General features: G+C 32.9%; 3 protein-coding genes across 7 annotated transcripts; 2 read left to right on the top strand and 1 right to left on the bottom strand.

Annotated features, from left to right (window-relative positions):
• On the top strand, positions 1-5,289 carry LOC148230531 (ATP-dependent RNA helicase p62-like). 4 transcript variants are annotated; one of them, XR_015811216.1, is made up of 8 exons: positions 1-32; positions 166-253; positions 1,745-1,864; positions 2,012-3,040; positions 3,220-3,458; positions 3,564-4,020; positions 4,205-4,383; positions 4,636-5,289. XR_015811216.1 is itself a non-coding variant. In XM_088196105.1 (7 exons), coding segments are annotated over exons 2-7 (1,809 nt in total). In that variant the 5' UTR covers positions 1-32; positions 166-251; the 3' UTR covers positions 4,876-5,289. The 4 variants fall into 4 exon arrangements, 2 of the variants coding, with proteins under 2 accessions (XP_088052231.1, XP_088052233.1); XR_015811217.1 differs by lacking the exon at positions 1,745-1,864; XM_088196105.1 differs by lacking the exon at positions 3,564-4,020.
• A 479-nt stretch (positions 5,290-5,768) lies between these two features.
• Positions 5,769-7,721, top strand: LOC148230530 (uncharacterized). Its single transcript, XM_088196108.1, has 6 exons — positions 5,769-5,943; positions 6,010-6,180; positions 6,259-6,363; positions 6,425-6,568; positions 6,646-6,790; positions 6,856-7,721. Exons 1-6 carry the CDS (start codon positions 5,878-5,880, stop codon positions 7,599-7,601), a joined length of 1,377 nt encoding a protein of 458 aa, XP_088052234.1. The 5' UTR covers positions 5,769-5,877; the 3' UTR covers positions 7,602-7,721.
• Positions 7,722-8,194: 473 nt separating this feature from the next.
• ringer (tubulin polymerization-promoting protein ringmaker) lies at positions 8,195-24,373 on the bottom strand. Of its 2 annotated transcripts, none has more exons than XM_088196109.1 (3): positions 24,346-24,373; positions 11,829-12,289; positions 8,195-9,297 (listed from the first exon to the last, which is right to left on the bottom strand). In XM_088196109.1, the coding sequence occupies exons 2-3, from the start codon at positions 12,264-12,266 to the stop codon at positions 9,115-9,117; spliced, it is 621 nt and encodes a 206-aa protein (XP_088052235.1). In that variant the 5' UTR covers positions 12,267-12,289; positions 24,346-24,373; the 3' UTR covers positions 8,195-9,114. The 2 variants fall into 2 exon arrangements, with proteins under 2 accessions (XP_088052235.1, XP_088052236.1); XM_088196110.1 differs by lacking the exon at positions 24,346-24,373 and adding an exon at positions 13,339-13,676.
• Positions 24,374-25,667: the final 1,294 nt, after the last annotated feature.

Below are 25,667 nucleotides of genomic sequence, written 5' to 3'. Positions count from 1 at the left end.
GGTCTTTCCGGTCCAACCGTCGCTGCTGGCAGGTGTGTCTCGCGGAACAGTCCCTCCCGACGAAGTCTTATAATAATTTACTGTGCCTATTACGTGCCACTCCTTGTGGCGTGATAGTCGAAGCGATCCAAACGACATCGCCATTTAATTTTCTGCATTTTTCAGATATAACATCTCCGGCCGACCAACACCAGGACCGATTGCATCTTTGAATATCATCGTCATCAAGCTCAATCGACCTTCTATACACAATGTAAGTCCATTATTTTACCGTTCTCCATCGTCCGAGTCTAGTCTTTTTCTCATCTGATCGATTTTTACTGCGTCCCAGCCGCCGTTCATGTGAACGGCCATTTTGTTTCCCCTCTGAAAATTATTGATTACGTCACTGCTCGCGTGCGCGATTCGTTCGAAAAATTATGATTCTAATGCGAAATAAGCCGTTTTGCCTATACATCTGAACCAAACCGGAGGTCTTACGATGATCCTGAACATAACCTGCAAAAAGCACGTGTATCAAGTTTGTACTCTTGTCATGGCGCGTGTTGTCTAATTTTTGTGAATTATAAGCTAAATCCAACTGATATTTCGCATGGTGTCATGTTCGGTCGCCATTTTGTAATTATTGTTCCATGCGTAGGTAATAGAAAATATTAAAATTTAGATTGATCCTTCTGTAACGACACGTTGCATCGCTTCTCAGATGTGACGTGTACGAAAACGAAGGTAAATTATTTAAAATCAACGTGGAATAAGTCGAATCGATCGATTTGAACAAAGTCTCGTTGATTTTTACATTTATTAATATAAAGATCACACGGAGTTACGTATTGGTTGGCGATATAAATCGAGATCGATAGTTTTATTTCCTCATCGATTGAATGAAATTTTGACTGAATAAAAGTACTACTTAATAAATTGGCACACAAATTTTCTTATGATTTCACATTACATGCTTCTAGAATTGTTCGGTTTAATGGTTTCATTAAAAACACTCCAGCAATAGTGTTTAAAACTAGTCGATTAGCTTTATAATACTAACGTTTAATTTTAATAGCACTAGAAGATTAGTTTTGTCTTAAAGGATTTAGCTTCAATTTACAATCATTGATTATGCATTTCCATGACAGTCTTGCTTATTTTGACCCAAGTAGTCGAAAAAATCATTTACATATAAAACAAAGTGTCTGGATCAGTTTTCCACTCATATTAGATTGTCACCAATTTTTAATTCTACGTTTAAGAAGTCAATGCCATTGATAACGAATTAGAATTACTGTTACAAATAAACTTAGGGTCCATGCTTAACTTTGGTTAATTGCTCTAAAACCTGTTGGAAAAAGAGCACATCTCCGTGGATTTCTTGCAGTAATTTAAATGTAAAGTTTCTTTCACTTAACCCCTTCCCGGTTATGCCCAAGTTAATTCGGAAATTTGTATTGTGAATTCTTATCTCAAGCGTCAGCCTTTTTTTTTTGTTAAATTAGATTTGTATGAATATTTTTAAATGTCTTACAATAGGTGGGTCCATGCAATTAGTTTTTGTCATTTTTAAAAAGTACTGTGACCGGCAAGGGGTTAAATATATGCTGTTATAATAATATAAATGGGTATATGCTGTTTTTCCTTATTATATAACAAATGAGTTGATACAGTATAAGTGGCTGTCGGTTTCCATTCAAAATACATAGTTTTAGGCATCATTATGTTCATTTATTTGAAAAAATGTTTTTTTCATAATTAGGATCAAATTAATAAGAACAAAATGGCGAGTAGCTGACGTGATTAAATGTTGTAATACATTAACACAACAACCGGCAAGAGTGTTTTCAACAGTCTATGACGAAAATGATGAGTTAGAATGGTGCGTAATCTCGATATTATTTTAACCCGTCATCATAGTTACTAGATATTTTGTGTTGATCCTTATTTACCAACTCTGTCTTGCTTTATTTACTCGTTACGGTCGATCGATGAAACAGATTTTTTTATTATTCGTTTTCTCCGACAGGAAAGACAACAGTAGTCGTTTCGGTTCCAAATCGGGAGGAGGAATGAAGCCTTACCAAAGATCGAGCAGTAGGCCAGATTCCAAGTTCCCCAGGTCCTCGTCTTCCTCCAATGGAGGATTCGGCGGCTACAAGTCTTCAATGAAGTTTAAAGATGAATTAGGATCAGCTCTGCGGGCTCCAGAATGGAGCCAAAGCGATCTCCAACCTTTCCAAAAGAACTTTTACGATCCTCATCCGTCGAACACGAATCGTCACCCTCGTGATGTAGAACAATACAGGGAATCGCATAAGATAACAGTAGGCGGACCGAATGTCCCGAATCCGATTCAAGCTTTCGAAGAAGCTAAATTCCCAGACTACGTCATGGGCGACATCAGAGCTCAAGGATACGATGAACCTACACCTATTCAAGCGCAAGCTTGGCCAATCGCCATGTCCGGTAACAATCTCGTCGGCATCGCTCAAACTGGCTCCGGTAAAACTTTAGGATACATTTTGCCAGCCATCGTTCACATCAACCACCAGCCTCCCGGACACCAAAAAGGACCCGTAGCGCTCGTCTTGGCGCCGACTCGCGAACTGGCTCAGCAAATCCAGAAAGTATCTTCAGATTTCGGCGGAAGATCTTACGTGCGCAATGCTTGCGTTTTCGGCGGAGCGCCCAAACACAAGCAAGCGCAAGAGTTACGTCACGGTGTTGAAATTTTAATTGCAACACCCGGGCGTCTCATTGACTTCTTGGAACGCGGAACCGTTAGTTTGAGCAGATGCACATATTTGGTTTTGGACGAAGCCGATCGCATGTTAGACATGGGTTTCGAGCCCCAAATCCGAAAGATCATCAGCCAAATTCGTCCAGACAGACAAGTGCTCATGTGGTCCGCCACTTGGCCTAAAGAAGTACGCAAGCTCGCCGAAGATTTCTTGGGCGATTACATGCAAATCAACATTGGCTCTCTTGAACTCTCCGCTAACCACAACATCCGTCAGATCGTCGACGTTTGCCAGGAACACGAGAAAGAAGACAAGTACGTATTCTTAATTGATCTTTTTTTAATCCAACTTAACTTTTAAATGATGAATATTCTACTAATGATAGCATTTGATTAAAACCCAAATTTCCTCTAAGAAGATCTGATTTTGCCACTAAATATATATCTAAATCTATTTTCAAGTTCGATTTCTAATTATCTTTACGCGTTTACAGACTAAACGATCTACTTCAAGAAATTGGCAACGTTCAAGAGCTCGGTGCTAAAACCATCATATTCGTCGAAACCAAACGCAAAGTAGAGAACATCACGCGAGTTATCAAACGCTTGGGATTCGCCGCCGTGTGCATGCACGGTGACAAGTCCCAAGACCAGAGAGACTTCGTTCTAAATCAATTCCGCAACGGTAGATGTAACATTCTAGTTGCGACAGACGTAGCGGCGCGCGGATTAGGTACGTACCGAAACGCGCCACACAATGCGTTTTATGTATTCTTAAATATAAAACTGCTTTGAAAACCTATTTGATGCTTAATATGAGTTTTCATCGATGTTTCAGAGGCACTTGCCGGATGAGTATTGTGTTCTACAATGGTGGTTGTTCACCGGATCTAGTTGAAATATGCAACAAACTGACTGCTTGATCAAAAGTGCAAGCCGTCACATGTGGCAAAGCTAGAATGAGAATGCAATAACTCGTCATGTGCCTCTACACTGCCTTTCACTGACTGAATCGAGGCCGAACTAAATCAAAACATCAGTAACACCTAATGATGGAATAATGAAGATGCGCATACATTTAACGCAAACAGTTTATGTGCATCCTCCTGATACCCGGAAGCATTGTCACGGACCGAGCTCAAAAGAGATCAAAACTGTCTGTGAGAAATGCTCGATTATCAGTTCCGGATGGGTTTTCTGATGGATGTTTCGGCTGATTGGAATTGAAACCTGCATTGGACGATTGTCAAGTGCTTTTGTGGGTTTTACCTTCCTGGTTCAGTGATTGCTATGAGGTAGTGTGAATGAAATATTATTTTTATTAAAACTATTCGAGTCGGCTGCTAATTTTATTTAACTTATAAATACGGTTATGGATAGTAAACTCGTTTGCAGTAAAAGTTTCATTTTAAGCATCTCAAACAATTGATTACGACGCGATCATTTTGTCGTTTGCTTTATGGCTCGTTTCGTTTGCAGATGTTGACGGTATTAAATATGTGATAAACTTTGACTACCCCAATTCGTCAGAGGACTACATTCATAGAATAGGGCGAACAGGTCGTTGCAAAACCAAGGGCACATCTTACGCTTTCTTCACACCCTCCAACAGCAGACAAGCTCGCGACTTAGTATCAGTCCTTCAAGAAGCGAACCAGGTGAGATTTATATTTTTTTTATGTTTGACCGATCCTCTCAACTTTGGCATGCACCTGTCCTTCAATGACGGGCCATGAATGCGTTTGGGAGGTAAATTAACCATACAATGGTGGACTGAAATGCCTTCGGTGTCCACACCTTCAATGTCTGGATCCCATCCTCAGAAGTTTCAACATTTTATATATATTATGATATTATTGTGTTCAATAGTTTTTATATATTATTAATGTTTTATATCGTTTTAATTATAGGAGATAAATCCAGCTCTCCAAGAGATGGCCCACAGATCTGGCGGTTACGGCGGTGGTAACAATTGGGGTCGTTCCCGTTTCGGAGGAGGCGGTGGCGGCGGCGGATCGTTCAAACGTAGCTCAAACTTCGGCAGGGGCGGAAACGGTTTCCGGTCCGGCGGAGGAGGAGGAGGCGGCGGCGGATACAATGGAAATAGAGGAGGAGGAGGCAGCGGTGGACACAAGCGATTCGAAAATTAAACTTCTCTTAGACAAATTGAACTTATTTTAGGTGGACAATAGTAATTGCGCAACGATACTACTCGTTCATTCATCAGTATTGTGTGTGTGTGTGATTAACATTCCATAAATATTGCTATTGTGCATATCGTTGTTTAAATTATATTTATTTTAAGACTACGATGAGAGTTTGATGAGATATAGATGATGAGAGGAGCATATTGACGTATGTTCAGATGCAGTCGCCTACGAGCGTGCAGTTGTATCTCAGTTTCGTGTTCGTATTATACACCCTAAAATATAATGTGGGTTTTAGTTTTATCTTGACATAATCACTAAGCTGCGATACAAATTAAGTTGCACGGTGTATTAACTAAAAAAATATGTGAAAAGATCTGCCATCGTTAAATTGTGGAATAAAGCATATTGAATAAATATCGGTCTTTTAATTTTTAAATGTTGCCTGCTTCCTGCAACACTTGGAAGATTTATCCTATACCCATCCTGTCTTTGGTCTGCTGCAGAGTGGGATTGAAGTCCTCGACTATTTAAGAATTATTGATAGATGGAACTTGACCATTAACAATAAAGTGAGGCGACGTCTTTTGAAAAGGAATTTCAGAAATAATCGATTTTTTCAAAGCCCCATAGCAGTTTATTCTTTGTCTTCGGAACAAGTTTCCGTGATTTTTTAACTACCGCAGCAATTTATCTTAGAATATAAATTTACGAGACACTTGTCCTCTGATATTTTCAAAATCTGGTCACCAGTAATAGGTATTACTAAACGTCGTGAAAAAAATTTATAAAAGCCCATTTTGCATTTAGGTGCAGTAGTGTAGATCTCAGTAACAATTTTAACTAGCAAATTTAAATATCTGGTACATTTTTAAGTGGGTTACACCCACTTAAAAATGTTCAAGAAGTTGACAAAAAATTATAAATTTTATTGGAGTTGCCAGATTTTTTTGAAAATCTGGCAACTCCAGTCTCCATAGCAACGTTCAGTTTTATCTATCCAAAATGGAGTTTGATAATAATGAAACTGTTTTAGATGTAATAAATGACAGATTGCAAACACTAAACGCAGTTAGTATCAATTATTTAATATTAATCTTAACGGTGTCTTCCAACTGTTCCACTATATTTTTCCAGAAATCCTTTATCTTACGTATAGCCTTTGTCGGCGAACACAGATTCGAGAACAAGAAAATTTTTGCTGAAAAGTACAGAGCTCTGATTGAAAAGATAAATTCCAGCTATTGCGACGTATTAATTAGCGGCGCCATCTTGCTTTACGACAAATTATTTTTCGTCATATGCGAAGTGCGTGAAACATAACCTCAAACTTATACATATTTGGCATTAACACTACTTTATTCGCGCAATAACTATATTTTCCAGGGTTCTGAAAACACTATTGTACGTCAAATTAATTTGGTTTTCAACCAATTTGGACCGCTGCTCGGCAAAACTAAACTCTTATTCATATATCATAATGTCAGAGAGGTAAAAATTAATTCAAAACGCAATTGTTAAATTTATTTATTTATTTTATTGAAATTTACAGCGGCGATTTTTTACTTGGACTGCTGTCTATGCAGAGCCAATCAACCAAGAGAGAAAATTTAACAAAACAGATACATCAGCGAATCATGTTGAATATTTTCAAGAGTGTATGGATAAATTAAAATATTTAGATGAGATTTTAAATGTAAAATTTTGTATATATGTATATTATATTCTGGTAACCCAAATTTTGATAAATTAGTATTTTATATTATATTTAAGGAGAAGCGAAATGAGATTGAATCAAATTATAAGGATTTTCCTGATTACGATTTAATTAACTTTATTTTATGCTCCCCATATGCAATGGATCTAAAAGATTATGCAGCAATGTATTTAAAATTGATGGATTATTCTTATTGTTTTGGTAAATATTTTTATGTTATATCATATATTTGCGACAAAAAATTATTCCTTTTCATTTCTTTTAAGAAAACAGTTGGCCTGCACCCTATGATTTCACGCCGTATCTAGAAACGACTGAAATGCAAAAGACTTACGTGGAGTTGCTGTCTAATATTGATGATTTTTTAACTGAGAAAGAAAGTACAGATGGAGAGTTTAATGAAGAGAAATCAAATTTTGGTGATACTGTTATAGATAAAACGATTTCGGAACAAGTATTAAGAGAAAATGAAGTATTAAAAACGCAGCTGTCTTTAGACGAGTCTCAACTTGTGCGGGAAATAAAAAGTTTCGAGAAAGCGATTATTTCGCGAGAGGATTCAGAAGTAAAAAAAGATGAAATTGGCGATGATGGAAATATAAATTTAGAGAAAGATAATGTTTTAAATAAAACAAATTCGGAACAAGTCATTAAAGAAAGTTCTAATTTAATGAAGCGAGTTTCTTTAGACGAAAATAAACTCGTAAAGGAAATTATTTTTTTTGAAAAAACTTATATAAATCAAGAAAATGTTGAAATTAAAGATAAAAGCGATATACATATTCAAGAAAATAAAAATACATTGACATCGCAACTATCATTAGACGAAAATAAACTCGTAAGAGAAATAGATTTTGGAATTGACTACGACAAGAAAAGATACTCTTTAGATCAAAATCTTATCAATATATGTGGAGCTTATGGAGGAATAGATACAGACGCGGTAGAAAATTTAGACACTGAAGAGTCTTTAGATGACGACGATGAAAAAGTTAAGGGGCAAAATATTTGATTAAATTAATAATCCATTCAGTTTCGAAAAAATAAAAATCGTTCATAATGTGATATTAACATTTAATATATATAAAATAAAAATATAATTTAATAAGTATAAATTAATTAAAGAGTAACATTTAAAATATTACATGATAAAAGTGCATTAAAATAATGAGAATGAATATTTTACATCAATATAAAGCTTAATGTTATTATCTATTAAAGAGATTATTTCTGCACTGGTCCCTATTGCAAATTATTATACAATTATTAAATTGTGTGTATAGGCAGTGTATTTTAAGTATAGGTTCTATTGATTTTATTATTCTTATTTTATTATATAGTATAATGCATATATTAAATTATTGTAATATAATATGTAAATATTATCACATCTAACATTAATAATGGAAGTTTTTTTACAAAATAAAATTATTTACATCTATCATTGAAAATGTTTATGACTTTATACAAAATTTGAAAAATATAATATATAATACATACACGTTAAGTTCAAAAACCGATTGATGGGATTTTTTAAATGACTTTAAAGACACCACTGATTTATTTCAGTGTCTGTTTCTCTAAGCCCACCACGCGTTATGGCTGTTTATTTTTCGTTTTCTGTTCAGGTATTTGAGCTTAACATACACATAGACGTTATATTACATTATATATTAGTTAAAATAATAACGAAAATGCAAGTAAACAATAGTTTTACACTGATGTGCGTTAAAATAACTCGGCAACGCATATTAAATTTATTAGGTGTTCAATGGATTTTTTTATTTGGAGGTATTAAAATGATAACATTAAGACGATTGTCGATAATAAGCTGTGTACATATACTAGTTGTTCTGAAAATGTATTACTAGCTGCGTGCGGTAACGCATCTTATGTCATGCGCAGAATGTACATATTTTTGTCCCTAGGATACATTCTCAATTGAAGCCGAGTACATACACGTATTTGACACTGCATGGAGAAAATGTGCGTATCAATGTTTTTATTTCTTAGCAATTATAGCAAATATTGGTTTACCGCTCGTTCACACTGCTCTGATTTTTGACGTAATTTATTGACTTCCGTGACGCGTGAATTTTAATCACTTATTAGAATAGCTCGATGGTGATTTCATTAATTTAATTTTGACTAGCTCGTTTTTAGGACAATTTAAAACTTAAAGAAGAACAATTAAAATTGGATAAGAAGATCACTTGCAATATTAAACATCAAATAACACATCGATTTAAGGAAGACTTCTGTAAAATAAAAATATAAGTAACCAGGCTACGGAGCTACAGGAGATATCTATAGCTCGGCCATTAAAATGCTTTACTCAGAAAATAAATATATTATAATTTAACATTTTTTCGAGTCAGCCTGCATTTTAATAATGCAATATTATATGAACACAGTGGAAATGAGCTCATATGTTTTAGAAGCTATTTATGTGGTTAATAAAACCTTTGTACTGCCATGTGCCGAGTTCATGTATGTAGAAGAAAAAAATTGAAACGCGTCATCGACTAATGTGTCTTGTCGTATGTATTTTTATGTTGATAGCCAGAGACGTATCCTGAATTTTCTGGTACGTCTTTCCTGCCGGCTATTCCCTTTCCTTTGCCAGTCTCGTCGAATCTCTGCTTATGGGATCCTGTGTATTTGGAAGTGTCTGTGAGACGTTCGATTGCGGCTGGCGACTTGACGACCTATGGAGGAAATGTTAAAAGTCATATAAATGTCAAATGTCTAGATAGAAAAAAATCGATAGCCTGTGTCTTAAGTTACATCAACTGTTTCATTAAGTCACGTTTATGTGCCATCAATAGGTGAGGGTCATTAACTCTTTGATTGCCAATGACAATAAATATAAATTATTGTATTTAGTAATCTATATTTAAAACAATAAATATTCTTTATGTTATATTAATTACTTACTTATATGAATGAGAACACACAATCTGTATTACTTAAGTTCATGACTCATCGATGAGTAACACTGTCAAGAATTATCGATTTTAAATTAAAAAAGGGATATACAATTTTTAAGAAATACAAGATTATAAAATATATGTATATGCTTCTTTGTTATTGTATTTTTACAGCTATATATAATTTTCACTAAAAAAATAATATATCGTTATATTATTCTAATTCAGCTTAGTTTTGCATACATATTATTATTCTTTACGAAAAAATCTCGACTTGGGTAATAAAAATATTTCACTTTTGAAGTTTATTTTAACGTTATACCAATTTTCTATGCTTTGTTATAACTATATATTAAAATTATCAAATAACACTATTTTAAGATGTGTACTAGTATTGAGCGGAGAGCAAACCTAATCGACGGTATGATATATACATACTATATAAAATTAATAAAAAAACAATAACTAATAAGTGCCATAAATAGGTGTTGTTTTATGCTAACATCCATAGTTTAGTTCAATCAAAACTATTTTGGCGTCTGCACGCACAAATTACGAGGAAACACAGATTCTCTAACAGTGAATTTTATCTTTATATTGCCGCGATAGCCAAGAGATTTGTTGGCAAACGAGAGTGTCTAAATTGAATCAATGGGTGCCGCACCAACTACCGCATGGTCCGCATGTGAATTAAATTCATCTGGCGAAACAAAAAACAGCTATTTTTAGAGCGAATTGTTAGGGGATTGTTTTTATTTATGACAACTATAAACGTCAAAGCAATTTTTGACTAATGGAGAGAATAAAAACATGAGCTCTTTTTAAGCGTTATACAGAGATCACATGCTTTTCTTTTTTAGAATTTCAAAAATTGTTAATAGGATCACATATGGATCTTCATTCTTTTTTTTTCTTTTTGCACCTTATGATAATAAAAATAATATATTACATACACAACAATTAAAAAACTGGCGGTTGCGGTGTCTTTGGCGCAATGCGTTTTTATTTGCATCAAAGCCACCGTCCGGTTTATAGTAAAAAATATAGATATACCATAAGAATGGTATGTACATATATTTTTACTATTGAATTAAATTTTATAAAAATCAACTAACCAATTCAATAAAATAAAGTCGCCATCTCGAAATAAACAAATCCAAATATGATTTAACTGACAACGCTCTGCTTATAGTCGATTCTTATTTAGTAGTACATATAATAGATTAATGAAAATATATTTTATTATTATTGTTAATAACTCGGCAAATAAGTATTCTAATTACACCATTTTTAAATCAATTAAAAATATTTAAATATATAAAAAAAAATCCATCCGACTACTACTTAATATGATTTGGCTGTACGAAGGGTGGAACCCTTGAACTCGGCGACTGTAAAATCATTAATTCGACCCTAAGCTACCATTTGATATTACGTTTTTTCTCTTTTCGTTAAATATTTTCTAATAATAATATAAATAGCGATGAATACACTAAAAAAACTTTTATGAATCGATTAATAAAGCATGTTTTTTCTCCGTAATTATTATCAAATTAGTACAGATTGTTTTATTATGTAATTGTCATCATTAGTTATACGTATTATATTTTTCAATTAACATACATATTTTTTCACATTTATATTCTGTGAAACTGTGAATAAAATTACCTCTTGTGTTAAAAAAAACGTGTCTAAAACCTGAAAGAATATATGTTAATGCTAAATTGAGATATATTAAATTTGAGTTATATACTAAGATGACTAGACGTCCTCCTTTGCGGATTGTCCTTCTCAAAAATATTGTCGTCCTTGAATAAAAATGTCCAAAGTGACATTTTTTAAGCTTCCGCAGCATCCCTAAATGAATAAAAAAAAATCCGATATGACCTTTTTTAGGTCGCCTAGCAATTTGCCCTCCTCGAACAAAAATTTCCGTTATATTCACCATATATGATATATACTCAAAGCGGAGATCAATCAAATTTATACAGTTGCGTTTATAAACCAATGTAGCTTTTTTATGAATCTACTTAAAACATTTGAATTGATTGTGTTGATTTATTTGGTACTTATACGGCAAAACTTGTTTTATGGCCAAGATGCGTTGGACAACCCGAGCGGAAGTTTCCCGCTTGTTCTTATACAGCTGGCGTCCATGATCTACGGATGCGGTAGTAAGCTTATTTGCTGTAACACATTTGGAAAGAATCAGCTAGCAATTAGTGTTTTGCTGACATTTCAAGCATTATCCAAGACAGAACCTGCAGTTCTACATTGAAGATTTTTTTATTTTATTATGAATTTCTCACCCCAGTTCCAGTATGTCCAGGTGGCCCGCAGTTCGCCATCTTGTTCTTGATATCTTCCACCTTGATATTCTTAGATTTGGCTAGATCATCCAGGTACTTTTTGTAGTCTTCGAAACCTACTTTCAAAGACTTGAGTTTCTTGAAGTGTATTCCTGTATCGGTAGTGGTGATTTTCTTCCCGTCGATCACCTTAGCTTGCTTCATCCACTTGTCGCTCTGAGACAAAGTGATGAGTTTCCCGTCTGATTTGATGTCTCCGAACTTGGAGAAGGCTTTGAAGCTCTCCTTCATGGTGCAGCCACCAGCGGCTGGGGTGGGAGAAGGACAGGCATCTCCATTCGCAGTGCCGTTTGCAGCAGTTTTAGCGTCTCCGTTTCCGGCCGCCTCGATCTTCAAATCTGCTAGTTCCTTAACCGGAGCTGCCTCCGTATCCGCCATTTTTATTTGTTTGCTGAATGAACCTGCGAATAAAAAAATAAGCTGTCATAAGTTACATGTAAATTAGAATAAATAATAAATTCATAGAAACACATAAAAGATATGGGTTATTTTCAAAATAAAAACAAACATGCACATTTCTTGGAAATTTATTAAGTACTTCGTTTCTCAAAACACTAAAACAACAACACTGCGTTCACGTTAGATCATTTCTATCGAATTCCAAACATCAGGCAGTCGACCTAAAAAAAAGCAGGGTTAAGATATACTATCACCAGATGTTTTCTTATTCAGAAGGTTAAATAAAAGCTTCATCTATAGGACGACAGCCCAGAACATTCGTTCCATTAATGAATTCCGATTTTTTTCAAGAGGGGTAGCAAAAGTTGGCCAGCCAGTGACCGTTTTTTTAATATTTCGATTTCATTAAGAACATTACTGGCAAGTTCAAGGGGCGTTCCTGTTTAGAATCCAGGTCAAAAGCAATAAATCCGTGCCGTCGCCGTCGCAGTGGAAACGCTCGGTTATCTAGCGTCCGAATTAAAACTTTTTATAGCACTATTACTACTTACAATAAGTGAGAATCGAATGAAGCATATCTAAACCGAATTTTGACCAATAGGAGAGCGCAAAAAACAATTACCCCTTCTCAGAAGTCAAAAATCTACATCAAAAGCAATAAATCGTGTGGGCGCCGTCGCAGTGGGAACGCTCGTTACCAAGCGTTCCCACTGATCTCACTCTCATTTGGACACACTCTCAAGATCGGCGCAACTTGTCACACATCGGGTGCAACGTGGGTGCTTTGCGTGAAAAGTTCACAGGTCGCATTATTTTACGTTTTGGTGCAGCCAAGCTCATGCGATTTTAGCGCCATTGGATTACGCTAAGATCGTGTCTACGCCAACAAATCCCAAACGTTTGAACACCTAAAAACCAACATCCGACAAGTTATAGCCAAGATACCGCCCGAAATGTACGAAAAAGTCTTCGGCTAATGCAAAAGGTGCAGAGGCAGCCATTGATTTCATATTAATTTGGATTACCTTTAATTAGGCAATATTAGATTTACCGTGAATCACCGACAATTGTCAGAGGATCGAAGACTTGAAGAAATCTTTGACTTCAATCCAATAATAAGCAATATCATTGTCGTACTGAATCACTCTTTTCCATCATTTCAGTCAGAAACCTACTTCCGCCACTTGATCCAAAACTAACACTTCGCTTCCGACTTGGAATAAATAAAAGTTCAGCTGAACTCCCATCAAACAGTCGCTTTCCTTCGACCATCCGACCAGGTTCAGCTAAAGCAGTCACCCTAAATCCCAAGAGTTCAACCCGATCTTTGTATAATACAACTCTATTTTATTAGAATAAAAAATGTTCATATAGTAATGCAACGATATCTGTGTGTTTATATAATCGTAAAAACCACAAATTAAACAATCGATAGAAAATAAAATGAGAAACTATATTTTCATTCCAGTTCCAAAGCTACCCGACCGGTTTAAAAAGAATGTTCAAGTTAACTAATACATACTTTACAGATTTACGCCGCGTAATTTAAATATACCGGTGACGTGCTTTAATGTCGGCATAAAGAACATTTATCACGGCCGTGTCACGTTCACGGTGGCAAAAAAATTAAGTAAAATAGAAATGACCTCACACGTTAGCTCTGTGCGTGTAAATTTTATCTTCGTTTTCCAATACCATAGAAGAGATAGGTTATAATGTTTATCTTGAGTGCACATTATTTACTAACTTTTTACGCGTCTTTAACATACGCTGATAAAGTATAATCTACTATAGCTCAATTACAAATACTGTAATTTATATTCTATGCTCAAAATCAAGTAATTTGGAAAGCATTAAAATATAATATTTCATCACTGAATGTTGTCATTATTATTACAAACTAACTTAGTTTTGTTTTAATGGAAAGCTGAAAAATACAAGTATTATTATTTTAGGTTAGTTGGAAAATGGCTTAACCATATAGTAAGGGTACCTGTGTATTATATTGTAGTGGTTTCACATTTTTTTCACGTAGAAAAGAATGGAAGAAGGAAGCGTTTTTAACATAAAATGTTTTTATGTAATAAAATGTGTAATGTGTAAAAATTATGTAATAAATGTTTTTAGCATATACAAAGGGAGGAACGTGTTAACCGATACTTTTGCCAAAAATAAGTATAATATTCACTAGATCAAGTATGTTCTTTTAAATAAACATACTATTGCTCTAAAATTGCTAGAAGATGTAGAACCAACAAGCAAAGAACCAGTAAAGTGCACTTTTTATGGTAACCAAAATATATCTAAAAAACATAAGTTTAATATTGAACATGTCACTGACATCGTTTTTTTTTAATAAAAAAATACTTTAGAAAAATAAGACATGGTGTTCTATTAAAAAAATAGTTAAAATATAAATTGGTAAGAACCTAAAAATAAAATAATAATATTAAAGGTCGTCTTTCGTAATAAAATCATTTACTGTGTCTAATAAAAACAGTAGTTTAATTCTTCCAAAAATGTTTAAAAGACATTATCATATAATTTCCTGTACTAATCGGTCCGTCAGGATACTGAAAATATCGATATTCACCAGAGTCACCTGAATTAATGGTGTGGCAATAAAATTGATTAATACACCTGTAAACTGGAGTTGCCGAAAGTTTAATATAAGGACCTCAAATCCACCGAGATACCTTCCGCGATTGACTTTGAACATATCACAGTTTCATAGAAGACTTTAGACTTATCAACGACACGCTATAATAACATAGTATATATTAGTGGCATCACCGAGCTTAATCGAGACACGCCAATTTACAACAGTTAAATTATTGAACTACGTTTATGTCAGTTGATATGTTTGGAATCTTCATATACATATTAGATTTTGTATTAATGAAAATAAATTAGATGTGTATTGAAATGCACATTTGAAACACAACTTTCACGTACTAACAAATAATCGCTCTTAGAGAGGAAACCACAATAACCATATTTTATGAGTTATAAATTATAGCATTAGAAAACGCCCGATTGTTTTAATTTGGTTCGAATCAATTCAGTATTATTTCATACATGCGAATTTATTTAATATTTTTCTATTTCGTACAGTTATGATGTAGTTATATACCTTTTTTGATAAATACATTTACAATACATACAACGGAGATAGCAGATAATTATATAATTTGTTCTCGAAATAGTCGTGGAAATTCAATCATAATAAAGAGACCTCTTGTATTAATGTCAGATTTTTTTATAATATTGCTTGATATTTTCGCTTAGTTTTAAGACTAAACCTAATATGTAAGCTACATACATAATTACTACATATTTTATATTTTAAGGAATGACGACAAGACTTTTTATACAAAATAAGCTGAGCTTATGTATATAAAATATCGTTTTTAATCAAACGTAGGATGTAACGAACAAAGGATAATAACTCAATCTGATTATAAGAACAAAATCAATTATAGTCCATTTTAGTGGGCGCTGTAAACTGATTACTTATGTACTAAATTGGTCAGATTCTGTTAATAAATGGAGCCAACGCATTTCTGCCTCCTTTGTCTATGAAAAAAATCATGAACTCGATCCTTTTCCTGAAAGGTTAATTGGCTTTGTTAATATAAAAATCCACATATGTACAAATCTGTTTTAGATTGTATAATGACAATGTATTCCAAAAGAAAATGTATACAACATAAGCAATTTAGTAATCAGAGGCACGTAACAATGCTTTCTATTGTTTGTTATTGTATTTAATTTTCTTAACTACTTTCTATGATGAATATTAATATAGATTCAACATTTGTCAATAGATTGAGAGGCACTGAGCGGATCTGATGCGGAAGTACGAATTAACTGTACAATGTACATACATCTATTTATGTACACATGTTAAAATCATTAAAGTAACAGGCCGAATGCCTATGGCTTCAATTAAGTCTGTAACTAAATGGAGAGTTGGTTATATATTGAAAAACTGTATAAATTATATAATACATAAAATATTATTGAGGAGACAGATTATATATAAGATATGTACACAAGCGTTGTTTTTATAAATCATGTAATACATATGTATTCAGAAGTTTTGCATCGTTTGTCTCTCAACCTATTTTGCAATTTATTGCTTTTAAAATCTAGTGGGATTTTTAAATATGTGTCATACTTGATGTATCACTAAAGGATATATCTAATATCATGGCAACTAGAAAATAGTATTTATTCATAGGACTATACAGCGTTATTTTAAAAATTTATACCATAACTCTTGAACTAGTATAAGTAAATAAATATACAATAAATGTAATATAATGTTATACATGAACATCAATAAATTAATAAATACAACTTACTGTTTGTATGCATATGTCGGGACTAGGGATTCCAATCCCGGGATCCCGGGATCCCGAACGATTTTCAATACCCGATGAGTCCCGGGATTATGTTTTATAATCCCGGATTTTTCGGATTGGTTGATTTATCAAGCACAATCGAATTATTATTGACACATCGTTATATTTGGTGTACAAACTTGCGCGAGTTGCACGTGTCATCTGTGAATCTTTGAGGCTGTGAGTCTGAACGTGCTTTTTCAGCAGCAGGCTGCTTAGGAACCAAAATCAGATCAAGGCTAAATGATAAAACACTTGATGCTTTGATGTTACTTCGTGAGTTTTATTCAAAATAATGTTTTCAATTAATTGTGTCTATGAATGTACATATACATTGTCAAAAGTTCATTTTTTTTTCTCAAATAAATATATAAGACCTTCCCTTTTTTATTTTTATTATATTATTTTCTATTTTAAGCCCAATACTAAAATTATACGTACTTTATACATTGTACGTTATAAAAAACAGATGTAAAAATATATTGTATTATTCATTTTAAATTATTTTTATCGATAAAATAACATGAAAATTATCCCGGGACTGGTCCCGGGATCCCGGGATCGAGTAATTGCAATACCGAAATCCCGGGATCAAAATTTTGGCCCGGGATTGGAATCCCTAGTCGGGACCAATCGAACAGAGTCAATTATATTTACGAAACGTAAAAATTTTTGCCACCGTCTTTCCAAAGTAAACAAAGTAGTAGTATATAATGGAAGTTGAGCGTTACATACCTTGGTTTTCGAAATTCAACGGATATTTAATAAATAAGCGCATTAACCATAGTAATACTAATTTATATAAGCTGGAAGTCATTCCTAAAAATAATTTACAATATATATTTTATAGTAATATAATAAAAACTGAACAACAGGCAACATATATTAACGATTAAAAAAATGTCAGTTTCACAATAAAAATACGATATAAAAACCTCGCATGTAAATAGTTAAGCACAAAGAAGTAGAGCACATATTAATTTAGAATCAGAAACACACATTTTAAAACTGTTAATTACTCTTGGAAAAAAATGAATACATTATTAACCAATTTCATGGTAAATAACGCTTATGAACCAACAATTCGCAACTGTATGATTACAAAAATAGCTTGCCAAAATAAAACATTTGTATTAATATTTGCTTTATTTGTCCAAATATATTTAGGCTGAAAGCGGTAGAGGTATACAACTCTAGACGTGATTATCAGTCTTGAAATTCGAAAGTTTCCTCATCACGATGATTTACATCATAATCGCGGCATGCGATTTCAAAAGTGGCTCAAGACCACCAATAAAAACACCCCCAACCCTTATCATCCGATACAGGGCGGGAACAGTCGCGTGCTGAAATTTTGCACGGCAGCCGGCACTGGGTGGCTTTCGTGGTGGGATAATGGCTGGCAATAAAAATAATTCTATGTAACGCATGACCTGGAGTGGGTGAAAACTCCTGACCTCACTACTTGTATAATACTCTAAATATAAACGATTTTACATTGCCGCGTGGGGTCTCTATAAATTCGACCTTGCTACTAGCTATGGGGCTAGTTGATATTGACTGACTTTTCAGACGGAACCATAATAGCATTAATCTAGAAGGAAAAAAAAGGCATAACTGTATATTTAGATGGGACAAAAATAGCACCAAAATTTATAAATGGGCAAGCTAATTTTTGAAGATTTATAATGAATCATTTTGGAGTCGTTACGCTTGATTGAGCTCACGAATGTCGTACATCATAGAAAATCTTGGTGTGACACGACAATGAATCAACATGAATATGTAAATTGAAAATACAATGGTATACACAGGAAGACCACGATTTCTGGATTTAGCATCACTCGAATACCATACATATATTTTCCCCTCTATTTATAGATCAAATATAAAACGACGTAAATAAAATAAAACTTGATCGGGAACACGAAATATGTTTATTGGCATTCTTCAGCAACATCTTTCATCATCATTCAGGCATCGGATATAAATTAGTTTATATAATAATCTTTGATTTATTTATGTGTTACACTCCAATGGAATCGATCACTAATTAACAATCGCAAATAGATGTTTTTTGTTCGAAGTTCGAACAGACAAAATAAGGATAAAACTTTTTTTTTGTTGAAAGATTCAATATAAATACCTCCTAAAAAAAGTTATCTCTATCTCTTATGAAAATTGGAACTATAGTATACTATAGTTCTCTAATCTATTTTCATCAGTAAAACATGCCAATTTTGTTTATATTTTATATCTGCGATTTTTTATGACGAACGACGAAGCTTTTTTAAAGAATACTATGTGTGTTTTATATAGCAGTGAATGAACCACAGCATTATAATAGAAAAATTCAATATTCTACAACCAATGCCTTCAAAATCAAATAAACTTGCGCCAATCAATCTTTGTACATATATGTATATATGTACAAAGATTGATTTATATGTGTATATGGTACCTTATATAATCACCTAGTGCGCAGTACTCTTAAGCATGCTTCTCTGGTCTGGTTGCCAAATAATACAACCGACTCAATTTTAATGGAAAAAGTCTAAAAAAGATTTAGTCGAGTCGCGTCGACGAGTGTATTTGGTAAAACACTTTAAGTTGTTGGTGGGGAATAATTAATAATAATAACCTAATTATCGTTACTTGCGTTCCCAAGTATTGTTTAAAGTACTTCATGCAAGGACACGAGTATTGGACTACTACCCAATAAGCACAGCTTCTTCTTTATATGATAATAACAAATCAACACTATCTTTCAGATAGTGTTGACTTGTTATTATCCAGGCACTCGAAGTAAAAAATTTATGCATTATTTTCTTATTACGCTTTTAAAAATGGAGATACATTTAGAGGCAATATTATAGTTATTCCAGAATCCCGTTTATTCTGATTTATTTGCGACATGCCCAACAAAATTAGTCTTATGGTTAAGATTCCGCTTGTTCTTATACCACTAGCGTCCACGATGGATGCACGCGGGTAAGTCTTATATGTATTAGAAAGACGAAAAAAGTGTTTCGTTGGTCCTTCAACCCTGATAAGAAGACCTTCTCGTGAGAATCAAGGTCACACGTCACAAAAAGAAACACTCCAACTTAATGTAAACACCGTTGATTATAAACGGTTTGCATTTCATGCTCCAATGGGCTTTAATTTCCAAACACCTGATATGAACGCTTCTCTTGTGGTCAATTGTATGTCACGTGTAAAAGCATTCAATCCGATAATTAAATAAAAAGGCTCGTATTTTTCGGGTCAGAATTTTAATACGGTTGTGGTCAGAATTTATATTACAGGTCAGAATTTATATTAAAAGGTCAGAATATATGTGGCCAGAATAAATATTAGATGGTCAGAATCATTTTTTACAGTCAGTATCTATATTATATTATTTGTTTTTAATCTCAATGTCATTTTTATGTTAACATATGGTCAGCATAATAATACATGGTCATTATCAAGGTGTATTATGCAGATTCATTGAGAGTTATTCGTAGAGTATTCAATGTTTTGACTTACACTCGCTCGCACCTAACCTGTCCAACAGTTTTGGTGCGAGCGAGATATTTTATAAAATATTTCTAAAATAAATAATTTATTACCCATTTATATTTATAAATGTTATGTTTTTTAATTCAAATGATCATCCTATATTATTATTCTGACCATATGCTATTTTTATTTTAACCGTTTAATATTTATTCTGATCCTCAATAATATAATTATGACCAGGATGTTAATAAAATTCTGATCGAGATTTAATTTTTTATTTTGACCAAGAGTTGATCTAAATTCTGACCATTTAATTTGTTGCCAATAAAAAATATGATCATAAATTTTATTCATTTGATTTTGATCATCTTTACGCATTTATTGCAATACTTATGATTGACATGAACATTTAATAATATAACAATAAATTAAACATTCAACTATCAATTACTGATTTTCACAAGAAGATCATGTAAAAAAATAACATAATAAATAAATACAATCGAAATAGATGACTTCTGATTTTTAATCTTAGGTACATTCAAATGACAAATGGAAAAATCCCAGATTCACCCCTTCTATTACGAATAATTACCAAATGTTTCGTGGTGATTTTTTCAACTTAGACAATGGTTACTTTAAACGTTTACCAAAATAAAAGCAACCCTTAAACGTAATAGCCCACTTTCCCTTCATGAATCTCTCATTAGCCATTTCTTCCTGCCAATTTGATCGTCTGAGTTAACTCAAATCCCCCACTCGGACTAAATTGATCAATTAAAATTTATCCCATTGTTCCAATCTCAAATTGTAAACCTGTAACCGATACAATGGTACTTTTTTACAACCTTTTTTTATTCGTCACGTACAATGACGCAACCTAAAACATAAAACTTGTTGATGTCAGACGGTCTCAGACATAGTCTTCACCTTCGTTTACTCAATACACAACCTGTGAATATGTTATGTAAACGTTTTCATAAGCAAATTCTCTTCTTTCAAGGCTATTTTTATACATGTATTTACATACTGTAATACTGATCTATCAGTTTACAAATGTTTGATCAAAACTATACTTTCAAGGATAAAAATAAGCATGACTTAGTGAGCATAGATCGATATAAAAGGTGCGCCTAGAGAAACGCTTTCGTCACATGTATGTGCATTTTCAATAAAGTAGCTAAATGATTATATCCATATACGATCAATGGTGAAACTTTATGGCAAAAGTTACCATCAACCTGTTTGAGTGTGTGATCCAAATAAACTCATTGCACTTTCTCACATCATTGATTACTGAAATTTACAATGACTCTCAAACTCGTCTTTTTATATTTATCGACCTGTAGTGATGGAGTGAAACTCGAAAAGCTACATTTGTAAACTACCTTAAGTCTTGAATAGAACACAGCTGGAATTGTGCCAGAATAATAATTTATGAATGAAGCTCCATCTAAATCTATCATATGATGAAACGCGTATGAGAGAAGTCAGTTTTATGCAATTATAAATAATTGTGCGAATGTGTTCAACAAACAATATTAGCAGAGTACAATTGCCAGTTAAGGTAAGAAGACACATGTATGGACGACAAGACGTTAACGGAAAACAATAACTTTCATTTCACTCGCCACTTTCCATTTTATGCATGATTATTTTTCCATTTAATATGTAGTGTTTTCCAACGAGTCTAATTTAAAACATATACGTTTTGATAGATAACTGCCAAAATATAGTTGAAAAGAAAGCTAATGTTCAATTCGTGCTTTGTAAAATATATATAAAAGCTATTCGTTTATATTTGTAGTTGAATATTTGGAATTTTTTGCATTCTAGATAAATATTATTACTCTAAAAATATGTTTTGTATTTTCAACAACGCATGTAGTCATTTTTACGCAAATACCCCCCACCCAAATGACGTCCTTGTTTAGAATCTACGTCAAAAGCAGTCAAATCTTTCCGTCGGCATCGCAATGGAAACGCTCAATTATCTAACATTCACATTAAGACTTATTTAACAATATTACTACTTGGAATAAGTGAGAATTGAATGAAGCATATCTAAACCGAATTTTGACCAATAGGAGAGCGCAAAAATAAATATCACTTCGTAGAAGTCAAAAATCCACGCCAAAAGCAATAAAATCGTGCCGTCGCAGTGAAAACGCTCGGTTTTTTAGTGTTCATATTACGACTTACAATAAGTGAGAATCAAATGAAATGTATCTAAACAGAATTTTGACCAATAGGAGAGCGCAAAAAACAATTATCCCTTTTCTGAAGTCAAAAATCCACGTCAAAAGCAATAAAATCGTGCCGACGCCGTCACAGTGGTAAAGCTTACCGAGCGTTCTCACTGCAACAGCGTATCTATACTTTTTTTCAGCTAATTTTCTTTTGAGAGATACGTTTGCATAGTTTGTAATTTGAACTTGACCTAATAAAATGTGGGTTTGGTTAGTTCGTATAGATTAAGTTTGGGTTTAAACAGCAAATGTATACGTCGCATGTAAATAAATAATGATAAGTATGTAAATGTAATATATATATTTATATATTATTATATATGCATAAGTTAAAAATCATATAATTTTACTAGCACCTGCTAAATAAATCATATTTTCACTGGTAAAAATATATATCTACCGGTGAAAATGTATTTTGTTATGATTTCACTGAAATGGCATATTTTAAAAAATATATTTTTAAACTGTTTTATTTTCAATTTTCTTTGAGGGATAACTCGAGAATTTCTGATTTAATATCAGGGACGTTATTTTAGCTTTTTCAGGGGTAGGATTGGCTCTTTCGATTGAAATAAAATCCATACTATTTCATCTTGTCAAATTCAAGGGGGGCAAAAGTCCCCACCTTCTTTTCCCCCCTGACGTCTCTGAAATACTGTTATATAGTATATAAATAAACATGTATACTAATAGTGTATTTTAAAACTAATGAATAGAACTTATTTGTGAATAACACAAAAAAGTGATTGTTGTTATCAATAGCAACCGCTGTAACGTTTTTTAACCATCATCACTCATCAGCATCGGCGCAAATGTGAAAGTTCAACGTCCAAAGAGCAAAAAAGAATATTCTATAACCATTAACAAAAAAGTTAAACTCTCACACGATCCTATTTGTTTTAAACATAAATAAATAGTGACATTAATTATAATTATTAGTCCGACCAAATTATATTTTCTCACTAGTCTGAGGTATACAATTTGCAATTAGTACAAAGCCGTATTCATGACATAATTCAACAATAAGTGCAAAAAAAAGTACAAATAAATAAACAATTTTTATAAAGAAAATTCTTAGACGTATATGTTCAATCCATAAAATATTTTAATAGCACTTAATTTAGCCTACGCCGTAATAAATTGTATTGAATTTCAATCGATAGCTACTCTATTGAGTTATTATCCGATAACATGCCACATTCTATAAAAAAACATTTAATATTTTATAAAGCAACAGGTATAAGTCAATATCATTATTACAGTAATTGAAGCTTGTCATGATCGTAAATCCAATTTAAACGTAATTGATAATAGTAGAGTGCCCACAAAAATATATTACCTTTTTTATGAATATTTTAGTGGTATAAGAGTTTACTTCGTGATGTCATTATGGGCGTGGATTTGTTATTTTATGAAGACCGTCCTATTTTTGTCACGTTAGTTTAGCATAAAGCGTATAAACACATTTATATCGTGACTATGGTCTCTATCTGGTTTTATAATTCCTCTTATCTATTTTTTTTATCATATTAGCACAAAACGAGCTCTAGCTAAGTTTATATAGAAAAGAAAGAGAAAAATGTATAGGTACTAAGAGCTAAGGGATGCATAAGAGTGTATATATTTCTTTGTCTGCGGAAGTGATCAAAATAAATTACTTAAAAAAAATATGTTCACACAATTTTCTTCTAAATCAATAACGAGCGTATTTAATAATACAATTAATATATTTAATATCAATTTAAAACATATATTGTTTAAAAAAACATTGATTTTGTACTTAAATTCAATTAATTTAATAACACAATTGATCAATGCCCTGAGTCGTTTTATTTATTTATTTATTTTGATCATGTTAAAATGGGTAGATGGGTAGATGGTAGGTAGACTGAAACTCACCGTCTTTACCGAAGCGCAGAAGCAGACTGCTCCAGTCTCGGTAGGTTTTTCCCGCGGCGCTGGGAAACGCTGATTATTGCGCAATATATTCGTTTGCGCAATATTATCGACCGGCTAGAGAGGCGCGCGCATCATCAGATCATTTGGTTACATCTCAAATGCCCAGAACCCCAGAATGACTCATGCTATGCGCATACCTATAAGCTTGGGGTAGCGAGATGAATAATAATAAAAAAAATACATTAACACGTTTGATGCAGGTAAAACCTTCAATATGCTTTGGTAAAACATTTGCTACATTGAATAACGTAATTTGCGTTCAGAGTATGTACAGGGCCGCTTTATCCAAATAGCCAATAAGCACAGTGCCTATGGCGGAATTTTCCAAGCCTTTCACTATTATTTAAAATTGTTAATAGCTTATTATCTTCTAGTTTAAATAATAAAATAAATTCCATTTGTTAATAAAAATTAAAAAAAAAATATATGTATATAAATTTTGTCAAGCATATTTCGAAGCTTCGTTATTAATGACTTGCCGCCATTGCGGCTCTGCACCAATATTTAGTAGAAATATAAGCACAAATTGCAAAAGCGCATATTGCTATACTGAAGCGCACATTTGAAAACATTTAAATTTAATTTTGTTTAATTTAATTTTTTCCAAAAAACTGGTTTGTTTAAAAATTAATTTAATCGTGAGTACAGTTCAGGTACAGCAAATAACTACCATATGTTAAAAGATAGTATGGGCGCCATTAATAAAAACTTAATATTAAAATAACGCAGGATTTAATATCCATTTTTAAGAACGCGCAAACCAATGACTTAAGAAAAAATCTTTGGCTCAAACGAATTAAAAGACTAACTACGAACAAACTATAATTTAGGTCTAGCGTAGAAAATCATTTCATTCTCATTCTTTAGTCATGTTATCCTCATAAACGCGATATTTTTGGACATTTTCTGAAGAACTGTAATCCTAATAAGTCTTTGTGTGATGTTTTGTTGTTTTTTGGGTATTTAAGTTGAAAGTGCCATAATACCAAGTGAAAATAATTGACCGCACAGTGTTTTTATATAAACTAATATTTGTATTATATATTGATGGCCTTGAAGTGGTTATTAGTCGAAAACAGCAAGTGCTGCTGTACTTAAGTATAAATACAGCTATAAGTCCCACAACAAACCGTTTCAATTATATGCATGAACTTATTACGAACATAAAACTCATTTGCACACCTTTTTAGATTAAAATTATCTACATAATAAAGTTGAACGCATAAAAATGCACTGAGATTTAAAACTTAATTAACATATTA

This window comes from Plectrocnemia conspersa, unplaced genomic scaffold (genome assembly GCF_051122295.1).
Source record: "Plectrocnemia conspersa isolate PC_06_02 unplaced genomic scaffold, ASM5112229v1 ptg000010l, whole genome shotgun sequence".
Classification (NCBI taxonomy): Eukaryota; Metazoa; Arthropoda; class Insecta; order Trichoptera; family Polycentropodidae; genus Plectrocnemia; species Plectrocnemia conspersa.
This window is presented reverse-complemented; position numbering and strand designations above follow the sequence as displayed.

Bases quoted from the DNA above. Each gene is read 5' to 3' on its own strand.
- LOC148230530 (XM_088196108.1), top strand. From the start codon at position 5,878: ATGGAGTTTGATAATAATGAAACTGTTTTAGATGTAATAAATGACAGA. The intron at 6,181-6,258 runs GTGCGTGAAACA...TATATTTTCCAG, and splicing joins TATTTTTCGTCATATGCGAA to GGTTCTGAAAACACTATTGT. The intron at 6,791-6,855 runs GTAAATATTTTT...ATTTCTTTTAAG, and splicing joins GGATTATTCTTATTGTTTTG to AAAACAGTTGGCCTGCACCC.
- LOC148230531 (XM_088196105.1), top strand. The intron at 3,041-3,219 runs GTACGTATTCTT...ACGCGTTTACAG, and splicing joins GAACACGAGAAAGAAGACAA to ACTAAACGATCTACTTCAAG. The intron at 4,384-4,635 runs GTGAGATTTATA...TTTTAATTATAG, and splicing joins TCCTTCAAGAAGCGAACCAG to GAGATAAATCCAGCTCTCCA.
- ringer (XM_088196109.1), bottom strand. From the start codon at position 12,266: ATGGCGGATACGGAGGCAGCTCCGGTTAAGGAACTAGCAGATTTGAAG. The intron at 9,298-11,828 runs GTGAGAAATTCA...TTTCCTCCATAG, and splicing joins CTGGACATACTGGAACTGGG to GTCGTCAAGTCGCCAGCCGC.